The 24,520-nt window shown below is 40.7% G+C and overlaps 2 protein-coding genes across 2 annotated transcripts in view; one reads left to right on the top strand and one right to left on the bottom strand.

Annotated features, from left to right (window-relative positions):
• The window catches only part of SUGCT (succinyl-CoA:glutarate-CoA transferase), a 334,540-nt gene extending 325,686 nt beyond the window's left edge, over nt 1-8,854 (bottom strand). The window contains exons 1-5 of the mRNA XM_074891208.1: nt 8,704-8,854; nt 4,818-4,869; nt 4,651-4,724; nt 1,575-1,660; nt 735-785 (exon numbers count right to left, since the gene is read on the bottom strand). Of these exons, the coding sequence (XP_074747309.1) occupies nt 735-785; nt 1,575-1,660; nt 4,651-4,724; nt 4,818-4,869; nt 8,704-8,854 (414 nt within the window). The remainder of the gene's footprint in view (nt 1-734; nt 786-1,574; nt 1,661-4,650; nt 4,725-4,817; nt 4,870-8,703) is intronic.
• Nucleotides 8,855-12,028: 3,174 nt separating this feature from the next.
• On the top strand, nt 12,029-19,909 carry MPLKIP (M-phase specific PLK1 interacting protein). Its single transcript, XM_074888816.1, has 2 exons — nt 12,029-12,491; nt 17,089-19,909. Exons 1-2 carry the CDS (start codon nt 12,132-12,134, stop codon nt 17,290-17,292), a joined length of 564 nt encoding a protein of 187 aa, XP_074744917.1. The 5' UTR covers nt 12,029-12,131; the 3' UTR covers nt 17,293-19,909.
• Nucleotides 19,910-24,520: the final 4,611 nt, after the last annotated feature.

The following is a 24,520-nucleotide window of genomic DNA, read 5'->3' as shown; positions in this document are numbered from 1 at the left end:
AGTGCTGGGAACTGATATTGAAACAGTAACAGAAGCCAGCTCACCCTCTTCAATGTGTTAGTTCTGCAGGGCTAAAAACACACCACTAGCCAGTAGCAGCTCTTACATTTCTCCATAACAAAAAAGGGATGACAAAACACAAGTTTCACAGAATGTGAAGTATGATGCTTTTATTAATTTTTCAATGGAAAAAATGGATCACCCTTAAAAGACCCTTACGTTCTGAACTCAAATACTAAAAAAAAAAAACCCAAAACCCAACAAATATTAAGTTTGCCGTACAGGACAGTATTTCTCAAAGATACACTCAAGTCATGAATACACCATAACATTCAAAAACCTGCAAATACTGGAACCCAGTATATCCTCTCTGTAAACTGCTCACTGACTTCATCAGATCAGTCCAGCATCTTTCTAATGAAGTAGTACAGCAAGATCATATACAGCAACATTAAAAGGAAAGTATTGGGCTGTTAGACCTTTTCCTCACAATATTTCATTTGAAGCTTCTGATGACATTTTCATGTACATTTTATATATAAAATCATTAGAAATTACACTGAACATTGAGTCCAAAAGCAGACTACAGAGGTTATATACTGTAATTTAAGAAATTTACTGCACACATACATATTTTTAATTATCAGATATCAAATTAATACTTGAAGATAGTTTATTCTTTATTACTCAGGATCAAAATAATACAAAACAGTTTGCACACTATCAAAACCTACCTCTCTGATTAGCTTTGTTCCTTTGGAATCCTTCATGTTGATGGCTATACTCTGGGGATAAAAAAAAAACACCTGTAATTTATGTGAAAGCCCCTTCTGGGGATTATCAGCCTCTTTTAAACATAACCAACAGTCAAGTTTCACACTACAGTTAAATCAAATAAATAAATTTTAACACACACCCCACCTCCCCCTACAAAAAATATTCTGTGGATAAAGCAAGAAGAACTGTCTCGCTAATGGATCAGAGAAGCACCAAAAACGTCTGACAGATGTACAGCTGGGAGCTGCACTGCAGTCTGTTCGCTGCACGTTTGCACAGCACCTACTACTGCAAGCACAGATGGGGACACCAGAAACATTTGTTTCAATGGCAACAAGCCTTTAAACAGCTCAAGCGTGTCATGAAACTTCATCTTAATCCTGAAGTTTCCCAAGCTACCTTTACCCAAACTAACCATGGTATGATGCCTGCTCTCCTCCAGCTCCAGCTGATGAAGGGCAGCTGAGCTGATGCACCTGACAAAAATGATCCTTTAAATAAAATAACCTTTACTTTCAGCCAGGTTCATTTTCAGTCAATTTGCACCAGCAACTGAGGACTGGCAGAATGACTCGTGCTTTCTGAATTTGCCTCAGCTGACCACAGCACCACACCTGAGGTTTGAAGCCTTTTTTGTTCAAAAGAATTCTTTGTTCTTCTCCTGAAATTTATTCATCATAACTGAAGGCCAGTGTAACTATTGCTCCATTATATATGTTAAGAATCAAAGAAGTGTTATGTCTTCAGTTGTAATTACAGAAAACAGAGGTTAATGTTCATTACAGTGTTCCATTTACCTTTTTATTTCTATTGACACTGAGAAAATAAACACTTTCTGTTCCAGCAAAAGGTGGGCCCCAGGCTCTTGTATCATCACCAGCTCCTGAAAGAAATATCATCACATTTTCGTAGTTGTCCAATAACACACTGCCAACAAATAAAAAGAATAAAAAGTTTTCCTCCAGTGTCATATTTAAACCACCTAAGCTTCACCTAGCAGGCAGGACAAAAATTAGTTAAATATATATATATATTAGGATATTTGTGTCAAAAAAACATCAAAAAGTGAACGTGATTAAGCAAAATGAGCACAGTGTTTGCTAGTGCTGGGGTTACTTTCAGGCTTTAAAATATTAATATACAGCCACAGACCACCAATGTATTTGTGGGTTTTTTTGATTGGTTTTGTTTGTGGGTTGGGTTTTGGGGGTTATTGGGGGGGGGGGGGGGGAGGTGTGGGGAGGAAGAGAAGGTTTGCTTGGGTTTTTAACTTAAAGCAGAGCTACCATAGCATTCTTTTAGGCAATCCAGAAGAATTTAGTAGGAGCTTTTGCCCTGCACCGAGTCACATAGAGCACATGATCAATAAGCTATTCCTGAAACACTCTGGACACAATGTCAAGATACCACTGATGAGCCCCAACTTGCTAAGCAGCATGCTGCAGAATACCAACAGAAAGAAGCACTAGCTGTAGCTAGTGCAATCCCCCACCTCCAGCCCTTCCAGAAATGCTCCTGCCTTACAGAAAGGCAACATGGCATTAAAGCTGCTGCAGACATTGATGTCGCTGTATCATTTATCCTTAATTTCCAATTTTAAACCTTTAAATGTCACAAAGACTGGCAATCTATTTTAATTAGAATTAAAACTAAGACTGGCAATCTATTTTAATTAGAATTAAAGCTAAATTTAAATTCAGATATAATCATCATTCCAAGTGCTAGCAAGCAGGCACACACCTGTATTTATTTCAGTATCTAGACTTTATCTACTTGGTAACTTCACGTGAGTGAAACCTTTCCTTAGTGAGGCAACACAGAAGACTCTTTGGTACTAGCATAGATACAGAAACAAGCTGAAGGACCTTTAGTCTTACACAATACAGCCACTGTCGTAATTATGCTATACACTATGGTAACACGAAGTCTACAGCCATTTAAGATCAACTGTGGTAGAAGTTACACAAACATTTAAATTACTCATCTTTATTTGTACTGTTTAGTACCTCATAGAACTATTTTGGTTCAATTGGGAAGGTTGGGGGGAATAAAAAAAGGTATCTCTTCTGTATATTACCACTTTGAAGCCATTCAAAACAAAACATTTCAGTAATATTTTACATGTAGGACACTAATGTGGCTACTACCCTTTATGGATTAATACTCCTGTGAAAGTAGACACCTTCTCACAGAACGAGCTGATCACTCACATTCTGAAGTGTCTGAAATTCAGAATTCTCAGGCTGCCCTTCTCCTTCAATCACAAAACAAAACTCGTAAGAGCTGGAATGAAAATCTCCACAACCATCACTTCATATTAATTGCTGACATTGCTCCATTCCTACTATCTAGATACTTGGCACAATACCACTGCCAGTCTCATCTGATAGAAAAAAATTGATGCAGTTTCTGCCCTGTCACGAAAGTGAAAGCATTTGAAATAATGGTGAGTGATTAAGGATGACCCATAGGTTGACATGACAAAACTTTTGTTAGACATTGAATGTTTTGTTTAATGTTCAAACATTCAATAGTTCCTCTTTAGAATAAAATACAGGGAATGTAATATGTTTTAGTATATCAAGTGTGTAATTATCTTCAACAGCTCTTTTCAAAACTATTAATACCAGAAGAGAGAAACTGAAAACATGGAAACTTAAAGAAGGAAAAAACGCATGACATAACATGCAGCCCCTATGGCATAAATACATGCCTCAAATGCATAATGATGCATAAAACTGAAAGCCAAATGCAGGGAATATTTCTAAAAAAGAACTAAATGTCATGCAATTTGTTACTCTTCTTGTATGGTTTTATGAACTAAAAAGTATAACTATTCCATAAGAATGAAGCATTTTTTACCACTACTGAATCCTCAACAACTCTTTGAATAAGAAGTGCGTATGCTGAGTGGAAAAAGAAAACCATTGTGTTGAGCTACAATACACAAAAATAAATTCTACTTATGAAACTAATTACCCAAATGCAATCAGACTCAGAAGGAGCTACACAAGTTTCTGCATCTGAAAACACACACTCAAAGCTCGTTAACCTCAGATGCTTTCAGCACTAGCATGAAGATTTTCATGCAAATTCAGAAATCTTCCCTTTCCAACAAACTCCCATCTCCACCTATACAGGAATATCAGATCCTGGGCTATTATTTTCTGCATGAGGTAGTTGTACCTTTACTTTTGTTCACTTTGCACAATTCCAAAGAAAGATTTCTCTGCCGAGGTAATTTTTAATTAACAACCTGAAACTGTACTAAAATATTAAAACTATTCTCAGGAGAAAGTTGATATAGTATGCCAAGTCACCTTATACTCTACCAGTCAGAATGCTTGCTATCACCGCTAGGATCTGTATGATACTACACAAAAACAGTGCTAACAACATATATATTTTTTAAATGCTTATACTACCTTTTTAACTTGTAATAATAAAAATGTAAACAGAAGGTGAAGTTCCTGTTTCCAAAATTATAGTGCCTGTCATTTTATCAGTATTCTAATCCTGAGTAGTAAGATGTATTTCTATATAACATTATTCAAGATCATACATATATAAGCAAACCTACTAATAAAAAGTTCTCTACCATGCCAGAAATAGTATGAGGATATAAAATTTCCCAAAACTTAAAGACTGCTGGCTCAAAAATAGCTACAAAATTATTTTTTTCTTAGCACAATACCATACACACACTGTCACCAAAACCACACCATCACCAAATAAACATAGTATCTTTTTAAATATTTTCAAAAGCTTTCAGTCTTGCATTTTCAGTCACGTATTATTTAAAATAGTAAAACAACTATTTGTTAAACCACCCCACATTTTTCTTATATCTAAAATAGATAATAAAAATCTTACCTGGTCTTTCCACTTTGATAACCTCAGCCCCTAGATCTCCTAAATTCATTGTGGCAAAGGGCCCTGCAAGCACCCTGTAATATTAAAAAAAGATTGTTTTCTTAGTTTTTCCTATCACAATATTTGCATCTAGACAGGCTGTTCCAAATTACAGACAAAACACAAACCTTGTTAAATCAAGAATTTTCACACCATCCAATGGCTTTACATTACTAGCACCTGACAAGAAACAGAAAACAGTAACTTACTCTTGAATTCTTTTTTGTGAGATACATTTCTCATTGGTAGTCTGAAACACTGGTTTTATGACACTCTCCCATCTCCTCCCTCATCTTCCTCCCCAAATAAGGGATAATAAACCTTTCTACACAGGTAGGTTGTCAAGAGTAAACACTTTCAAAAACATTATGGCTTTTGAAAGCTGGAAAACCTTATGGCTAATATTGCAGAACCTATTCTAAATACCTAGCAAATCTACAATAAAGCTACTTTTTAGACATATTTTTATATGTGCCTTCCATAAACACTCATATAGCTTTTAAAGTCTAATATGAAGAAAGATCCGATAAGAGCATAGCAACCATCAGAATGACACAAACTAAAATTAATGGGTGGCAGACCAATGTGAAGCACAGCATCCTCAACAAAATGTTTTGACCTATGCACTTTGCATCACACAAAAAGAGCATCTGCATTTCAAAAAAGAGGTTACAAAACTGAAGACAGAATATATCATATGAACCAAAGAAATACTCGTTCTAGCTTTAACATTCAATGGCAGTCGCACATGCAAGATAACCACTAGGAAATCGCAATGCTTTCCTCCTTTGCCTCACCCTTTCCAACCTCACTAGCTCTAAGAAACAGCAGTGGCAATAAGCAGCACAGACAGAGCAAGCGATCTCACAGTCCAGACCACAGGTTTGCCACCTATGTCTCGGGTGACCTTGGGTTGTCTTCTGCTAATTCAGCGTCTTTAATTGCAGACTGGGGATGCAAACACTTCACCACCTCATGTGGATGATAATTTCACTACTACTTGGAGGATGGTCTCATACCACAAAAAAAAAAAAAAAAAGAAAAAACAAACAACACCTGGCCAGTAACACCACAGAAATTACACAATTTTTGCACCTCTTTTTGGTGTTTGTCCAGGTAAGAGAAAAGATGTAAAACATCTTGGGGGATGGGGAAAAACAAACACAAAAAAACCCATGAATTCAAGCATAAACTTCTTTACAGACCAGGAGGGAGAAAAGAACCACAGCCCCTCAAAGCACGCTGGGAAGTGTGGTGCATCTCCCGAGCCATGCAGCAGCGAATGTCTGTGTTACCTGCTCCACACTCCCTCCATCAGACCCAAACCGTCACCCTTCAGCCACCCCCATAACTCTCCCTCCTCCCTTACTGCATATATGGTAAAGAGATGGATACAGAGAGGTAAATATAATAAAAAAGCTATAGAGATATGAAGCAGCACTGGGAATTCAAGGCTTCTGCTAAAATGTTTTCATTCACTGTACTCCTCTCAGTGAAAACACTTGCAACCCATTCTTTACTTTCAAGGCATTTTCCTCAGTTATTACCAATCACTCCAGAAGGATTTGAGTTTAACAGGTTTTAGTTTTTAATACAATATGCAGACCAAGCAGCACGTTGAAAACGTACTCATCTAGGAGTGGCCACGTATCTCGCACATTTCAAAGCCTTTAGGAAAACTCGGGCTGCCGCCTCTCTTCAGCACTGCACACCTCAGTGAAAGTTTCAGGTGTGGGAAAACGCCTGTGCTAGTGCCCAGTAACCACCACAGATCCTCCAGCGTAACCTCTATTTTACTGAGCTGGCTCTAGTTGAGCAAACACTTAAGCATATGCTTGTCTGTTAAAGAACTGAGTGCACCATGGGCTTCACAATGGCATCACTCTGTGTTTACAGAAAATATGTACACAACAGCTTTAGTTAAGAGCACAGCTCCTTAAAAACATATATATCTATCTCATTTTAGTTAACAAAAAGGGTCCATCTTCCTCTAATCTTTCCACACCTTTTAAAGATGTGCTGTCTCACTCAAAGGCTCACTTATTCTCCCCCTGAACCAGCATTTAGCGTTACTCATGTTTCTCACAGATACACTACCAGAACAGCAGCAACTTTTCAGAGCCAACAGGTTCTCTACCTGGGGCTGGCTGAATTACAGGAATTCATACAGATATTTCTCAAAGAAGCCTATAAAGTGCTAGCCTGTAAATATTCATTTATACATACCTAAGACTGATGAATCCTTACCAATTATCATATCACTCACATTATGGTAACATCTCCATTCAGGGATTAGGCCTCTGCTACAGTTGGAACACAACAGGAGAGTACCATTGTTGTTTCAGAGACAAACAGACCATTGTGATTTTTTTTTAATGCTGATAAATAACACTCATGTCCACAATGACAAAGAAATGCTAGAAAGAGATAAAAAACTTGCTTTTGAAAATCTGAGAAAAAATAGCCCTGTTAGTCTCTTCAAACCAGAAGAGCACAGATATTCACAAAAGAAAACATATAGAACCTAGATTTGCATTCCAGCAAGACACTAATTTGCTGAAACAATTACAATAGAAAGCCTTCGGACTACTAGAGACCCAGCAGCTCTGGTACACTGATCCCGAGTACCAGAGCACTGCCAACCCCTTATTGCAGGAACAAAAAGAAATAAAACCACACCACAAATGAGCAGAAGAGATCAGAATTGATCAGTACTGGCCAGCATGGCCCGGTTTGGGTTTTTTTTTTTTTCCCCTCTCCTCGCTAGCTTCTTATCAGGCACATACCCAAAATTAAACATTTCCCACAGAGTGTTTTTTGTTGGAATTCTGCCTCAGTAATTTCTCTAAAATGCAAACTCACATTTTTCTCTTGTATTTTTGCTTTTAATTATTCCAGTAACTTGGTGATTGAAAGAAAAATCCACTCACCCAGCTAACTATATCCTATTTGTAAACTCTTTATTCGCACGATGCTCAAATTTACTGTCAATTAGATAATCAGATGTACCTTTTATAAATAATTTGATGAAAAACAAATAGACCCACTCACTCTGAAGAGGATTTAAACTCTTTAGTTAAGCTTGGCAGGTTGTCCCAAGAGTGGTCTAACATAACAGTGTGCACAAGCAACCAACAGAGAGATCATTCTACAGAACAGAAAATAATTTTCATGCCATATTTCCACAAAAAAAGCTTTCCTTTATACCTGTGACAGAAAAGAGCACTGAGAAGAGAGCTGATTAGTACATTTAATATTTTTTGCACCAATGCAAGTTGACAGTAGATTCCATTCCAATTACATCCAATAGCAGAGGACACCTCTCCTTAAGTCTATTGTCTCTATTTTGATTGCAAAACCAATACTTTTTAATTTATACATGCAGCAAGTAATGGTCAAGTCTGTCACTACCGTGGGTTAACTCACTATCAGTAGGTACATTCCCGGCAAGGGATGCACTTGGTATGTTCATCTTAGGAACCAGAACTCCAAACTTCCTCCGATTCTAATGCAATCAACGCAATTGTTAGTATTTTCCCACGTTATTAAATCACAGAGAAATCTGAAAGCCAGAGGAAAGCGACTTTGTTGCAGCTTAGTTTTATTTTTCTTCGTTAAAAACCAAACAACTGTACGAAGTTAAAGAGTTTCGTAACCTTTGAAACAATCAGGCCTACGCCGGGACAGCAGGCACTGCCCCCGCCGAGCTGAAGCTGCCGGGAGAGCTGCTCCGCTGCCGGCCGCGCAGCAAAGCCCCCCCCGCGTAGCAAAGCGCCCGCGCAAAGTCCAGCCGCCGCCGCCGCGCTCCGCCAACCCGCAGCGGCGGGACGAGGCTACACAGGCGCCACCCCGCTCGCCACCCCCCCACGATCCCGCCGTGGCGCCACCGGCCCCGCGGTGCCGGGGAAGGAGCGGGGGTGGTAGCGGCAGGGCTGGGAGCGGGCGCAGCCCCGCCGGCAGCCATGGGGGGGGAGGAGGGGGGAGAGGAGAAGGAGGAGGGCGCGGCGCGGCTACCTGCCGGGGGAACGCCTCCGCCCCGCGCCCCGCCGCCCCTGCTAGAGGAGGAGGAGGAGGTGGCGGCGGCGCTTAAGGCCCTGAGGCCGGGGCTCCCCCACAGCCCCCCGCCACACCAGCGGCTCCTTCTACCCAGCCCGGCGCGAAGCATCTCCCCGCGCGCCCCGCCCCACGCCGGGCGGAGCCGGTCCGTGTTCCCGGGCGGGGCCGTGGCCTCCCCGCCGGCGCCGCCCCCGCGTTTTCCCGCCCTGAGTGCCGCGGCCGCCGCCGTTCGCCTGTCCCGTAAAGTAGTCCCTGCTGAAAGGGTGCCGCTGCTGTGTTTCTCGGTGTGCAGGACGCAGGCGGCTGGACTGTCAGCGGGGAGATGCCTGGTACGTGTTGCAGCGCTAATTCCATCTCTTGTGTAAAAACCTCACTATTTAACCAAAACTGAGTTAAGCTTTTCAGGCTGTGACATCTAATTCCTGGGCAAACCAAGCGGCCGATGGCTAAAAATTTGTACTGCCGGTTCGGTGTACAGACTGCGACATGCATTGCCAAGATGGAGGAGCGGCTGAGGGGACTGGGGGGGTTTAGTCTGGAGAAGAGGAGGCTGAGGGGAGACCTCATCACCCTCTACAGCTACCTGAAAGGAGGTTGCAGAGAGATGGAGATGAGTCTCTTGAACCAAGGAACAAGCGCCAGGACAAGAGGGAATGGCCTCAAGCTGTGCCAGGGAAGGGTTAGACTGGCTATTAGGAAGTATTTCTTTCCAGAAGGGGTTGTTGGGCGTTGGAATGGGCTGCCCAGGGCAGGGGTGGAGTCCCCATCCCTGGAGGGGTTGAAGAGTCTGGTTGACCCAGCGCTGAGGGATCTGGTGGAGTTGGGAACGGTCAGTGTGAGGTTCATGGCTGGACTGGGTGATCTTCAAGGTCTTTTCCAACCAAGATGATTCTGTGAATAAAAGTAAAATATCCCCACCACGGGATACTTCTGCACTTACAAGGCAGCGGTGGTACTGGACACCATTCAGCCCTCTCGCTAGCACGAGGTAGATCCTTCACCTCAGTTTGGTGTCACTGAAGGTGCAATATCACTTACACTGTAACTATATATTCAGTTGTATACAGCTATGGAAGGGTCAGCTTGAATTGACCTTCAAGGAATTCTTCCTTGAACTAAGCACTTTCAGGCTATTTTTAGTTTGTGTTAGGGCAGAGTGTAAGTCCTGTTACGGGAACACCATGGTGTCCTCTTGCTCTGTAATAGGATAAAAAAGCCCCCACAGAGGTTCAGCATTTATTTATGAGAAATACCTTGTGAGGATAAGAAAACAGCTGCATCTCAAGAGTAGCTGAAACTTCAGACTGCCTAAAAATGAGCATTACAAATAACAAAGGCTTTAGAAGTGTTACATGTCAGACGGCCTGACTGCTGAGGAAGAACACGGAGAAAATCTTCTACGTGACGAGTTTGTTGACTGGACATGCTACGTGTAATGAAAAGTATAACACAAATGCTTAAATTCCTAGAAGCAATTAGATGGGTCAACAAGAAGGAATTCATCAGCAAAACTGTACCAGTATAATTCAACCCGTGTGTAACAATACATATTTCTAATTAGTTTGGTGTGAAAATTATTACCAAGTAATAAGTGATAGGACAAGAGGGAATGGCCTCAAGTTGTGCCAGGGAAGGTTTAGACTGGATATTAGGAAGTATTTCTTTACAGGACGGGTAGTTGGGCGTTGGAATGGGCTGCCCAGGGAGGTGGTGGAGTCCCCATCCCTGGAGGTGTGCAAGAGGCGGGTTGACATAGCGCTGAGGGATCTGGTGTAGTTGGGATCTGTCAGTGCTGGGTTAACGGTTGGACTAGATGATCTTCAAGGTCCCTTCCAACCTAGATGATTCTGTGATTCTCTGAAAATGGTTTAAATTAAAAGAAGCTGTCTTTTTCTGGAATAAGACTGATCAGACAGAGAAATTGATACTTTGTTAATACACTGTCTTGTGTAGACAAGGCATTTCTTGCGTGCATAATAATAATAGATAGAAAATTGGTCTTCTAGAGAAGATAAAACAGTAAAGGATTAACAAAAAAAAAAAAAAAGTGAGGAGCTTTAGTCTCTCTCCACTTTAGAATTGCAAGGGTATTCCAGTTTTCACAGGGAGGTTGTAAAACAGAGTGGAGAGCTGAGTTCACCAAGAACAGAAACTGAGTTATCTCCAATTCTTCCCCTCAAAAAAAAAAAAAAAAAAAAATCCACCAAAAAGCCCCAAACAAAAAACCACCTGCGTAAAGCCAATGAAAAACAAGACTTACAAAGCATAAAAACATCCCGCTTATTTTATTAGCTAGCTATTGTTCACTACTGTTCTGAAAGCCCTGTTTAATATACATGGCAGTGTCCTAAAACCGAGTAGTGCTTTGTTGCAGTGATGGAAATCCAAAACCAAACAAAACAAAAAAAAAATCTCTTTACTACTTTTCACCTGTTGAACATTTGCATTAACAAAGCTGAGAACAGGAATGCTAAAAAGCAACACTGTGGATTTGAGTTTATATCGCTAAAGATAAGGTTCTCCTCCAAAGTTTGTCCGCATAGGTGTCATTGCCAGAGATTCCACGCCACTGAAGAAGTGCCGACAGTTCAAACTGATTTTAAAAAAACGACAACAAAAAAGCAGAAGCAAAACTTTCCGTTAAAGTACTCTTTATGTCACTGTATGTTTTCAATTGGGGCTACTATAACGTACGTAGCATTGGCAGGCTCGTGTATAAAAAAGACTGTACAAGAAAGGAATACAAATAAGTACATCTGAAGTGCCGGGAAAGGAGGCAAATACTTGCTTTGCTTTACATCAGTGGATTTTGTTGAAATTATCAACTGTAGTACCGCGGACATTCATTAGCGAATGTTCGCAAATACCGGGGTTTATTACTGTGCCTTTAATTCGAGCCAACAGGCACAGCCGCTCCACAGCTGCTAAAACTCTCGCTTCAGATTATTCCTCTTCCGCTTGAAAACGCCCCAAACTCCTCAGGGTCAGGGTGACAAACCGCCGCCCAACGCTGCCGAGCCGCGCTCCCGCTCCAAGCGGCCCGGCCGGCCGCCGCGGGGTCCTGCGCTGCGGGCGCCGGCGGGAAACGCGTCCGCCGCGGCCCAGCCCCGCCGCGAGGCCGGGCCGGGCCGAGAGCGCCCCAGGCCGGTGCCCTTGCGCCGCCAACCGGGGCGGGCGCTGCGGCCGGTGCCGGTGCCAGGCGGGTGTCCCCCGCCGGGCCTCGCCGTGCCCGGCCCGGAACGTTGTGAGCGCGGACCCTTGCGGGAGGCTGGCGGGAAGGGAGAAGGCGCGACGCCGGAAGTGACGCCGCTCCGCCGCGGCGCCTGCCGGGGGCCGCCGTTGCGCAGGTTTTATTCCTCTCGGCCGCCGCCCCGCCGGCCCGGGCCATGTACCGGCAGAGCTTCCGCCCCCCGACGCCTCCGTACGCGGGCGGTGGCTTCCGGAGCCCTGCCTCCGGCGGAGGCCCCGTGCCCCCCTCCCCGCGGGGCTACGGGAGCCCCCACCACACGCCGCCCTACGGCCACCGGCCTGGGCCTTACGGCGGCGGCCACTCGCCCCGAGGCCACGGTTTCCATGGCGGCGGCGGGCGGTTCGGGAGCCCGTCGCCGGGGGGGCAGACCCCGCGCAGGCCGCAGAGCGTCAGCCCCCGGTACCCGGCTCCCTACGGCGGCGTATCCCCGGCTGGAGCTCCCCTGCACCCGCAGCAGCACAAGCGCTCGCCCGGGGGCTTCCAGAGGCACTACCAGGTATGGGGCAGGGCGGTGAGGGAGACAGGCCTGCGCCTCCGCACAGCGGGGCGGGAGGGAGGGAGGGGAGAGCCGCTGCTAAGCGCGGCCCTCGGCCCGCAGGGGAGAGCACGCACAGGGCTTGGGACAAGGCGCAGCGTCCACCTCCTCCACCGCGATTTTCAGGAGAGAGCGACACTTGCACTGCACTGGGCAACATCTGTCTTCTCCCCGGTAGAGAGAGGATGGAGAGACCCCAGCTCAGGCAGCTGTTTGATCAGGAGAGGGCAGAGGGCCCCAGGCCGGGCTGAGGCCTTTTGTGAAGACACAAGGGCTCACACGAGCGTAGTTTCCTTTCTTCTCCTATGCTGGCATGTGAAGGTAGAGAGAGAATTAAGAACCACCCAGAACTGCAGCAAACGCCTCTTTCCCTTGTAGGTACATCCCTTTGATCGGTTTTCTTTAACACAGTGGTGAGTTCTGTGTGCTTTTACTTTGCCTGTGTAGTCTTACATCACAGAAGCTGCCCTAGCCACACACAGAGTTTTCTGGGACGTGAGCGGAGAAAAGGAGTGCTCTATTAAAGAGAATTAAGCTGAGGCTCCTTTAAGCAGAAATTAGAGCATCTGTGGGGATAATAGAGTATCATTTTAAAGTCTTTGCAGTGCACTGAAAGCTTCTGTTTATATAAAGTAGTTTTCCTGGGAGCTATCACCAACACGTTCTGTGAGTTAACGCTTTTTTCAGATGGTTTAGTTGGGGCACATGACTGGCAATGCAGATAGGGATGGCAGTTCCTGATGCCAACTTCACGTGCGTAGCTGGCTTTATGCAGTATTAGAGAAACCGTAAAAGTGTAACAAATGACACATGCAGTACGGTGATAAAATTTTCAGATGCTCTTACAGACACTTTAAGGATTAAAGTGTAATAAAGAAGGCAAATCTTAAAAGAGATTAGTAAAATCTTAGTGTGCCTGCACTGCGTAGCCACGTCCCCATTCAGAAATAGTCTTTGGTTACTTTTTTGTGGTGCAGATAACGATCTTACAGGAATCTCATAGTTGGTGGAAGGGGATCATTATGAGCCCTATACATTTTCTTCAACATGGCAGCAAAGGCTTTCCCAGTGTGGATGCCTATAGATTCCTTAACTTCTGTACCTGTTAAAAAGCCAAAGGATGTGGGGTTTCTGCTGCAGATTCTGGAGGGACGGTTTATGTCGTTGCTATCAGATTTCCCTTCAGAAGATCACTCTCTGGGTATTCAATAAAGTGTTTTTTAAGAGCCTTCCTTAACTGAGCAGAAGAATCTGCAGGAATCCTTTTGCCTCGAGTTGTAGTCAGAACTGTTTCATGTCAGGACCTGTGGGCAGGAGGCTCCATTCTTGGTGTTAAGGTAGAAACCTGACATAAAGGAGGTACAAGTTTGAATCCAGTCACAGATTGTCATAACATTTTCCCTTCTCCCCTTCCTTTCTGTAGACTTTGTGAGTAGTTTAGGAGCACTGACCTGATGGTGATGCATTCTAAGTCTAAAAAGACATCATATGTCTGTAGCTTTGCCTGGGACTAAAGTAATGTGTATGTGTATGCTTTTATGTGTATACACATGGGTTGTTTTGCCTGGGAGGGCAATAGAGGCAATCATGGAGGGAGGAAGTCTCATAAACTGTGAGTCTCCATTTTCTTCCGCGTGAGCAACAAGAATTTCAGTCCATGAGGCCATGAATAGATTCAGGTAGAGGGGTTTTTTGCATTTTCTAAGCATCAGGTTTTTTCTGAGCTATGTGGATTGTTCCCCTCCCTTCTGTAGATGCTACTGTTAAGAGAACTACAGTGCTTTTGAAATTTATGATGCTCCTGTCCCCATTTTCAGGATGAAAGCCTCAAGTGACCCTTTAAAATCTCATGAGGAAGTCCAAAAGACGGTTTATATTTACTTTAGTGTTCTGTTAATGTCATTAGTATTCTGTGCTCATTTTGTGCTTGCAGACTTTCATTTTTTGAAATTAACAGAAAACTTAAAAACATAGTAAGCTTGATTTTTCAGAAATGGCTGACTTAACCTTTATGCGGCCAGTACTTTACAGTGTTTTCCGTTTTTTCCACAGAAATGCCTCTGCTTTACATTTTAGGAAAACACATTTGTTGTATTTCTTGAAGAAATAGTTTCCTTAGTGGTAGTGTTTCCCTTTCTACACTCAACAGGAGTTAGAGAACTAGCTAGTAACAGCAGTGGTGATGGGTTGAAAATGATTACAGAAAGTAATAAAAAATCTTTTTAAATGGTACAGGCATTTTTGTGTTTCTGTGCGTCTGCCAGCAGCTGAAATTAACATTAGGTGAAGAAAGTTGATAAAGGAGCAACTGTCCCCATTTTCAAGGCAGTATTACCCCATTCAGTAACACGTTAATGAATAGCACCGAAAGATGGGTTTTTTTCTACAGTAGAGAGAGATTTGTTGTCTGGAAAAAAAGTCTTGAGAATAGATTGACAGTTTCTTTAAGGAAAGTTCAGTGAGAAAAGGCTGTTGGCACCAGTGACAGTAAAATAAAAAGGTTTTTTAGGATATCTTTGACACCAGTTTCTCTTGCCCAGAATGGTTTCGCTTGCGCAGGTAGGGCTATTTTTCTTTTCCACAGGCCTATAATAATCACATTTTGATATTTTTTTTTCTAAAAAAAAAGTAGAGGGGAAAAAACATATGACTAGTATGCTAAATTTTTTAAAAATACTAGCCTGCTTAAATTTAACACTTATTGAAGGCTGTGAATCTTGTATTACATAATAATACATTTCCTAGATCTCAAACATGCTAAACAGTCAGTGTTACTCATGGCCTGCATTATATTGTAGTGAAATTTAATATTATAAAATAAATCCATCCAAAAGAGCCTTACCATTGAATTATTTTGTTCTGTCACTGGATACTGCAGCTAGTTACATCAGTTCAGTTTTCTTTGGAGTTCTGCAGATTAGACATAGCATTAAATAAACACACTCAAACTGGTTTACAATGTCAAAGTTACAGGGTCTCCATTAAACATTTTAAACAGTTGGGGTTTTTTTTATTTTGAAAATAGAATGCATTGAGTACTACTGCTTTACTGCTAAGTGTGGGTGCTTAACATAAATGTCACATTTGCTAGTGCATGTTGACTTGCTGTGGGAAACTCCATGGCCCTTAGAAAGTTTTTTAGATGTATTCTGAGGTGGTTCTCTGCCCTTACCGTCATGGGTTTGATACAATAAAGTAATTCTCTACCTTTTAGTAATTTTTCTGTTTTGAGATCATCATCTTAGCTACATAACCTAATTGTGCTACAATGAATCATTAGAAACAAGTGCCTCCTAAATAAGACATGGATGCTCCCAGGTTTGGTTGTGTATCCATTATCATCGAGCTTTTTAGGAGTTCTAGAAAAGTACTTACTGGGACCACACAAGCAGGCTCCTACCACAGTAGATTTTCAGAAATACAGTCAAGCAGTTTCAGTGGAATCTGTTCTTCTGGCTAAGCATATGGGCCTTCACTATATGGCACCATTTCTCAGTTTTACCCAGAAATTGTTTCGTACGATCTATGCACATAGATTCTGCAGGGCTTATTAGTCAAATTCAGATACCATCACTGCTGGTCCAGAAAGTCAGGGGGGTGGGGAAAGCAGCCCTTAAATCACTGCTCTTACCCTCCTTTACAAAGTCAGAGGCTGATAATCAGCCTCAAGGAATCCTGTTCTTCTAATGGTATAGAATGCAACAGGTGTGTTTGGAGACTAACTTGGGTATCTGTAGGATAGGTCGTTTAACTTCAGTTAAAACAAATGAATTGAAACAAATGCAGTTCTAGACAAAACCTCACTTTTTAGGGAAGTGAATCTGAGGAAAAGAACGACGGATGATGCTATCAGCACAAAATGGTTGTAACAATTTCCTTTGTCATACGTCTTTAAGTTGCAGACTTTTAGCATGTTTGCAGAAGCAGTTCTCGTGAACCCTGTTCTTTTAAAAAAAGTCCAATATCAAAAGCTCCATGCAAAAGGTTTTTCTTTTATGTAATAGCTGCTTAATCACTGATTACCATCCAGATTGTATATAAAATAAAGTCTTCTGTTCTCAAATTTCACAGAATGTTAGTTTTGCTAAAACAGGGTATCTTTGCCAGTAAGTTCTTCGGGTCATTTGTAGCTATTTGCGTTATACAATGCTGTGTTCAATCTGTAAGTACTTAATATCTGACTTCTGCTCTTGTAAACATTACCAGCTCTTCCTTAGCCTCCAACTCCCTGTTTTGTTGTTCAGCTTTTGAGTAAGACATGTCGTTGACTTAGGCAGCTTATGAAAAATAGCACGAGGAGCTTTTCTGTAGTTACGTGTCAGAGTGACGTTAAACAAGTATTTTGGAGAAGACTGGTTTGGTTTTTCTTATCCTGGTAAATCATCACTAATAATTGAAAGTATAATAAAGTTAGTATCTTCTAAGAGGAAGATGAAAGTGAGGAGTAGTAATTATCATTAATAATCAGCTTCAAAGCTCTGCTACATTAGAAGGAAACTTTTTCTTAGTTTGAATTAGTCTATTAAATGTTTCTTTACCTGATGGTTTTCTTCCAAAGGGATCACCCAGGACATCTACTCCATTTGGTACAGCGCATGGCAGAGAGAAAAGAGTGTCTAATGATGTGGAAAACTATTACAGACCTTCAATGCTTGAGGACCCATGGGCTGGCCTAGAGCCAGTTTCTGTTACAGACATAAACCAACAATACAGCAGTGAGCAAACAACATATACTGGTAAAAAAGGGAGGTATTTCAGCTAACACTTTTAAAGGCCAAATAACTCCATCTTGTCAGGAAAACTTTGGGACAAAATCTTTACACTTACACAAGATGAACAATAATCAAGACCTTAGATAATGCTTTTATTTGATCACATGTCCACCCTTTTATCCTACCTTTTTTTTATTGCATTGGATATTTTTATGTATGGGAGGGAAAAGGAGTGGTAGGAAAACTTACCTTTCTGGCTACGTGGAAGTGCCTACCAGCTTTGAAGAACAAAGTGTTCTTTAATCACCAGCGACTGATTTGTGACTGTTAAAACAGATTTCCATATATTACCTCTTCCATGCCAGATTGTTAGCCTCTTATTGTAAACTCCTTTAGGAAATGGTATTTTTTTATGTTTTGACATTTTTAGAATGAAGTAACTTGCAAATAAAGTTTTGTAAAGCCTTGTTTTGTAATGTATAAAGATTATTTTAGGACTTTGTTAAGGTGTACACATTAACACAAATAGTACTAGTGAAATTAGGTAACTTCTGTAAATGTGCTTGTATGCTGTAGTTAATCTCTGGTTTTGTGCATAGTATTTTTTGTTAATTGTAGTGTAACATGAAGTTGAAACGTGACTTTTAGCTATCTCAGGAAACAAATGTATTGTCTTTGGAAAGTTTAATTTGTTGAACCAGCTCGAGTCATAAACATAATTCTGTAATCATTTGCTTTTGTATTTTAAAAAAAATCATATTTGAAACAAAATTAGACATTTCTGGATTATAGTAACAAGTCTGTTCAGCAGCAATTTAAGTCTAAGGAGCACATAAAGCATCAAGATGAAATAAATACAAATGTACTTTCTGGATCTACCTGTTAGAATAGCATAGAATGAATGACAGTATGTTATCATTGATGTTAGTATGTGCATAGCATCTTTTTTTATCTGTATGAGATTTTTCAAATTTTTTTAAGTTATTTTTTATTTTAACCTGTGGCAGACATCTTTGCCTAGAGAAGTCTGGTTTTGTGTGCGTGTGTGCTATATTTTTATACTGAAGAGGAAAACGGTGAGGTTTTTGTAGAGCTTGTTTATAGGTGGAAGACCCATTCTTACATCCAGTAGTAAATATTGTAAGCTTGACTGAACAAGAAATAGTTCCAGCTGCAGGCATACTCTTAACATGCCATGTTAAGCCTGCAGCAGACACGTAAATTTTTGTTGAACATACCATTATTTGTTTGTTGATCTTGGCTTTTAAGCAGTAGGTAGAGGGTGAAAACTTAGTTAGAAATAAATAAAAGCATTAGTTCAGTTTTCAAAACATATGTTTTGGTTTTAAGCTTCTTACATACTTCATGGAAAACATACTTTTGTAGTCCTGAAGCATGGTTAGGTAGAAAAGCACAGGGAATCACATTAGACTGATCTTAGTAACTTGTCTTTTGCCAAGGTAGAATAGGCCTATATACTTCTTTATCTGTTTCAGTGTAAAATGTCTTGGGTTAATACCACCTTCAGGAACAACTTCAAACTGGAAGGGGGGTTAACATGTTGAAAAGTGCTAGCTGAGTGTCTTGCACTTTTATGACCATAATCTAAAGTTTGTCACTTGTGTCTTCCCCCAGTTGACCTTACCGGTTTAGTATTATATCCAAAAAGGCTGCTCAGAGAACTGAGAACATAATGCCAGCTTGAAATCAAGAATGGTTAAATCTTCATCCCAGAATCAAAACTGTGCCTTAAATGGCAGCTATCAGTATTATTATCTGTAATGTGTACCAGCAAAACAGATGACTTGAGTCTATAGAATTTATAAATCAATTAACGTCATTATGAAAAGTAAAATATAAAGTTTTCTTTCCTTTTTTTTTTTAATTTTACCTTATCAGGTGCTGTAAAGCTCACAAAAAAAAAAGTTACAGGGTGCTTAACTGAGTCACCTTTTTTGTTACTATTTCCTTTGTAATTCAGTGCAGTTTACTTTTGGCAACGTTTGGTGATCTTGGGGAAACAGATACAATTTTATTTAAGAGACTAAAGCTATGACATGTTCCCAGTTAGACATGAGAAGAAACTGGGTTTGGAAAGGAGGAAGGAAAGGAAAAGGAATCATGACAAGAGAGACTGTTAGAGGTGGGACTCCTTATACAGTAGCCAATATCAGCAGCCCTTGCTCATTGCAAAGATGCGTTTTTCCACTTTGGCTTTGCAGTTGACCCAGGGATCAAAGCCAGCCTCCTCTGGTAATAACTGTTAACTCCTGGAACCGGGTGTCAGACGTCCACGAAGGTAAAAGTTCCAGAAAGAGAATTGAGGAAATACTCTTGAAGCATTGTTTAATGAATAGAGGCCTTCCACAATGCCATCTGTTAAGCTGCTGCTCCAGTGCACTTCAGGATATGACCCAACAGTAATAAGTACATCATACTGCTAAAGACTCCAATAATTTGGTCAAGAATCAGCAAAGAATTAAAATATAGATGTAATAACGTTATTAACCTCATCATACTGCACCAAAAACTTTAAAAGTGATTCACCTTTCTGGCTTCTAGGAGAAATTCTGCAATTACAGTAAAACTTCAAAATGTCTTTGTTGAATAACTGTAAAATGCATGAACACATGTTCAGAACTATAAATATAATGTACTTAAAGCCAATTTAAGCTTTGCCTTCTTTGCTATGATATCCAGGAAGCTTAAGCACACACTTCCTCACTGTTTTTTTTCTCCTTTTCCCCATATGGCAAACATTCTTTTTCCCCACATGTTTCTAATGGAGATAGGATATATCACTTCCTCATTTGTTAATGAAGCCACTTCATAGTAACAGTATGTCTCTGGAAATAGCATTGGATGATAAAAAGTACAGCACAAATACATCCTCTCTTCGTGAGGCCATGAAACAAAACAGTGCCTGTGTCTTGTTAACGAAGGGATTCTTCTGTAATGAATACTCACTAAGAATATGGGCATTGTTCTTTCTTCAACAGACTTCTTAGATTTTAAGGTAAGTCATTTAGCTCCTTTTTGAGGAGTTTGGATTGATGTGCTACTTTTCCATTCTGTTTTGTTTGCATTGTGTTTGTCCATTAAGTCCATCTGACTTCCCGTACAGTTGTTGTAAAGGAGTTGTGTAACTCATGACTAACTCTCTTCTAGCAAAAATTTAATTTCACTTGTTCCTATTTGCTACTGTGTGTAACAGTGAAGTGCGTTGTTACTACATTGTGCTAATATCACAGTAAGGTAACTTAAGACGGCAGAGTACTGTAACGTGGCAACGCACTGGGTGGGGAGTCACCCCAAGCTGTGTGCTGTAATACTTCAAGGGTAGTTCAGGTTTGGATTTTCACTGCAACTTTATAATACGGAGTATTCATTCTTTGGCACTTTGTGCACACTATTTTGCATTGAAATTGTAAAACAATGTAGAATGTTAAAATTTCAATTAAAACAGGGTTTTAAAAATTTGTATCAAGTTAATTCTCTTCAGCATTAACAATAAGGCATTGAGATGTAGCATTTTTCTGATGTCAAAACTGGGAACGCTTTGCAGGGGAAATGCTTCTGGCCAACAGAATGGGTAACTACTTTTGCAGTCACGTTGTTTTTCTTTTCCTGTTAAGGATATCTTTATGTGCTCTTCACTTTGTGTTAATTAGACATCTGAGAGGGAGCCTTTGAAGCATGCATTATATGGAAAGTCTACAAGTAGCTATTCATCTCCCTTCTAAAGAAATGTTTTTATAGTCTGTTCGGGTTTCAAGTTGTGCTTCTGAGTAATCTCACTGATGTCAGAGGATTTACTCATGCAACTAAGATACGTAAGTAACATTACAGTTTGAAAATTGTATCCTCCATTTGTCTGTCAGTGTTTCTTACCAACTCTACAATAAACTGCTCCGTTTAGCAATTGCTCTGAATCCAAATTCATACATGTGCTTTTACACATGAGCCAAGACTGTCTTACGATGAATTAAACTTGTTTTTACAACTTTTTCCTAAATTCTCAAGAGTAAAGACTTTATTCTCCCTTCCCCAAATCTTGGCACTTACCTTCATCCCATCTTCCTTGTATTAGAGGACAAAAGGGAGGATTGCCTACACTGGTGGGTGGAGAATCACATAATGATTTTCACATCTCTGGCTCTCAGAAGCTTGTGTACCAATTGGCATAGGTAACTAGATAAACTTTTTTATCGTTTGAGATGGCTCAAACAACTTCTTACACCACAAGAAAGGAATCACCAAGTTGGATTAACGCTTAACAGTCATACAGTTCCAGCATTCAGCTGTTAGTTCACAATCATTTTTTTTGCTTACAGAACCTTTTCATCTGAATGTCTTGGTAGGTGCACATTGAGGCAGTTTTAATTTTCTGCCCTTTTCACTAAAATATGTGCTTTGATGACTTAACACTTTCTCAAACTGGACTTCTCAGTTTACCTTTACAAAATTACTAGCTCTTGAGTGTTAGACCTCAGATCTAGGCCTTCCCTGTAAAGCATTTTAGTTGTGGCTAAAAGAGCTTTATCTACTCCTCATTTCTTCCTTGATGACACTAGAAAACCTTTGACTACTGGGCTAGAAACAGTTGAGCGGATGCTCAGTGCCAGAACAGGGTCATCAAATCACCTTTCCTCTCCTACAAGTTACACATAGTTTCTTGTCATTCCAGTGCAGTGGAGCCCAGGACATGTTTTGAGCTAAATAGTCATCCATTTTGTTTCACCAGCTGTTTGTGGGTTGCAGCATTTTAAACCATATCAATGGTTTGCTTAGCACACATCCTGGATTTTAGATTTTACCAGCATTATAAATTCTGATTTGTAGTTTAACTCCTAAAATTGTTGCACATTCTCTTTTTCTGCAGTAAAATCACAGGTAAATTCCACTTCCCTTTGTCCACTGTTCTGTGGCTGTTGCATGTTCCTTTTCTAACTATAAATGTAAACATTTGTATACAAGAAAGCAACTTTTTATGGCTAAAAGGGGTCATACCAGTACAGTTTCGGAGTGAAATTTTTCAAGCTGCTGACACTACTGCTACTAAAACAAGAGCTTCTCAGTCACCCTTTAACAGGACAAAAATGAAGCAAAAAAATAAAGCAGTTGAAATACCAAGCTGGAAACTATGGTCTGCACAGTGCAAGATGGACTACATGAGTGGGGACATCATTACAGTTTGGCACAACCTGTGTTAGCCCGTTTCTAGATTGCAGAGAGAATGGATTTTTAAGAAAGAGCTGAAAAAATACCATCCCCCTCCCTAATAAGACAGAAAAGGGTATTTCTCAAAAATAACCTTACACACAAAAGACAACTTCTTACACAGCCTCAAATTCTTACCAGCCACGCAAACTATGAGATCTCTCTTGTTCTGGTTTTTCTTCTGGAGAAGCACTGACTTGTTACCAGTAACTTCAAGGCTTCCTGTGACATGAGCTCAGTCAAAGCCATCAAATCATCATTTGACCTATTCTCTGACAAAAGTGAAAAGTCTGTTTTACATAGACTGTGGGACATCATACTCAATTTCACAAAACCGTAGGCTGTACTATTCACTGGATGTGGAAAGCTTTTGACAATTTTTAAAGCATTTTGATTTCAAATTACACTGGGGGGGGGCGGGGGGGGGGGGCAGTAAAAAAGTGATACCTTTAAGTTCTACCAGGGAATTAATTTTCAGATATTCCCAAGTTTCCTTCATTCTGAGTATTCATTTTTTCCAGGTAACAGTGACAGGACTGTAGAGGATTTATACTTTTTTTTTCCCTGCAAAAGAAAAGAGAGTAAGCTTAATTAATTTCATTCAAATGTCAATCTTAATTCAAGTAGTGGTGGCAGTTGCATAGTATAGTTCAAAACAATCTGAGGCTCCTTCCTTTCTTACTTGAAAGAGCTTACGTTTTCCAGAACTGGCCAACGCAGTTCACCCAGCAGGCGTGCTGGGTCAGAGCTTTTGCAGTTGCGATGCTGGGACAGAAATAGTGGTCTGCTTCGTGAGCAGGGACAGTGTTGCCACGCCAGATTGCAGCTAGAATGGGATTTTAACAAGGACAAAACAAGTAAGATCCATTCCTCCCCACGCACACGTAAACACACCTCAAGGGATTTTTCATTTTCTAAGCCTACAGTGAGCCACTATGTTGTTAGGGTCAAGGATAAGAGAATTTAAATTGCTCGTTTATTGATTAGTGACACAGATCTTAGGAGGCAAAGAATTTGACATCACCTCAAGCTGGCATTTTTAACACAATTATTTTAAAATGGGCTGCACCAAAAGTCTGCATGTAGTACCCTGCTTTTACAGGCAGCAGTAATCATGCTGCTTGATGCTGTTTTAAATACACTTAAACCTTCTGGTATCCATATGTATTTTGCCACAATCTAACTATTGTGTAGTCAAGATAGTTAAAAGCTGTTAAAAGCGTAGAGTCAACAAGTGTTTTCTTTGGGTTTAAATCTTTGTAGTTTGCATGAGAAAATTCCTAAGGGTTCAAACTGCTGAACATTATGTTGATGCAATTATTAGTCTAAATACTAATAAATGGAAGAACAAAACCTCTTTCACACTGATACAAATCATTCCCTTTTCCAGCATCACACGAGCTAATGCTGAAACAAGGGAAAAGGAATCAAGCTAATTGACAACTCCTGTGGATGACTACACAGCATAAACCACAAATAACAGAGCAAACATAAGCTTTAAAAAACACTGATTGCCAACTGGGGAGTAGTATCAACAGTAGTTGGATTGTAAGTAGTAGTTGCACAGCATTTTAAAAACCAAACCACTACCTCCTGTGGCTTAATGAAGATTTTTAGGTTAATAAATAAGGCTTCACACTGTATTCCCTTAACAGATGTTGGGAATTAACATGCTCTATTCCTACAGTTGAGTTCACAGAAGAGAGTAAGTATCTTCAACACTTGTCTATGAAGCCCTTACATAAGTTTCATGTCATCATTTTTTTTTAAAGCTAAGATAAAACATTGCATTTGAAAATATTGGGGATCATCAAAAAGATGAAAGGGAGAATTATCTGCAAAGGTCCAAGTGTAGGACTTGAGTTGGTAACTGTAAGAAGGCACCAAAGGTCCATCTATTGATTACTTGCCATTCCACTTTCCTAAAGCTGTTTCCCTTGTCGGTAAATTTTTAATAGCCTCATGGTTGCTATGGCAATTAAATTACACTAAGGAAAATTACTTGGTTGTTCGTTTCCAGATGTTAAGAAAGCAGTATGTTCACTGTGGACAGCAGGT

The sequence above is a fragment of the Strix uralensis genome, chromosome 1 (assembly GCF_047716275.1).
Source record: "Strix uralensis isolate ZFMK-TIS-50842 chromosome 1, bStrUra1, whole genome shotgun sequence".
NCBI classification, from domain to species: Eukaryota; Metazoa; Chordata; class Aves; order Strigiformes; family Strigidae; genus Strix; species Strix uralensis.
Note: the sequence above shows the minus strand (reverse complement) of the source record. Positions and strands in the feature narration are given on the sequence as shown.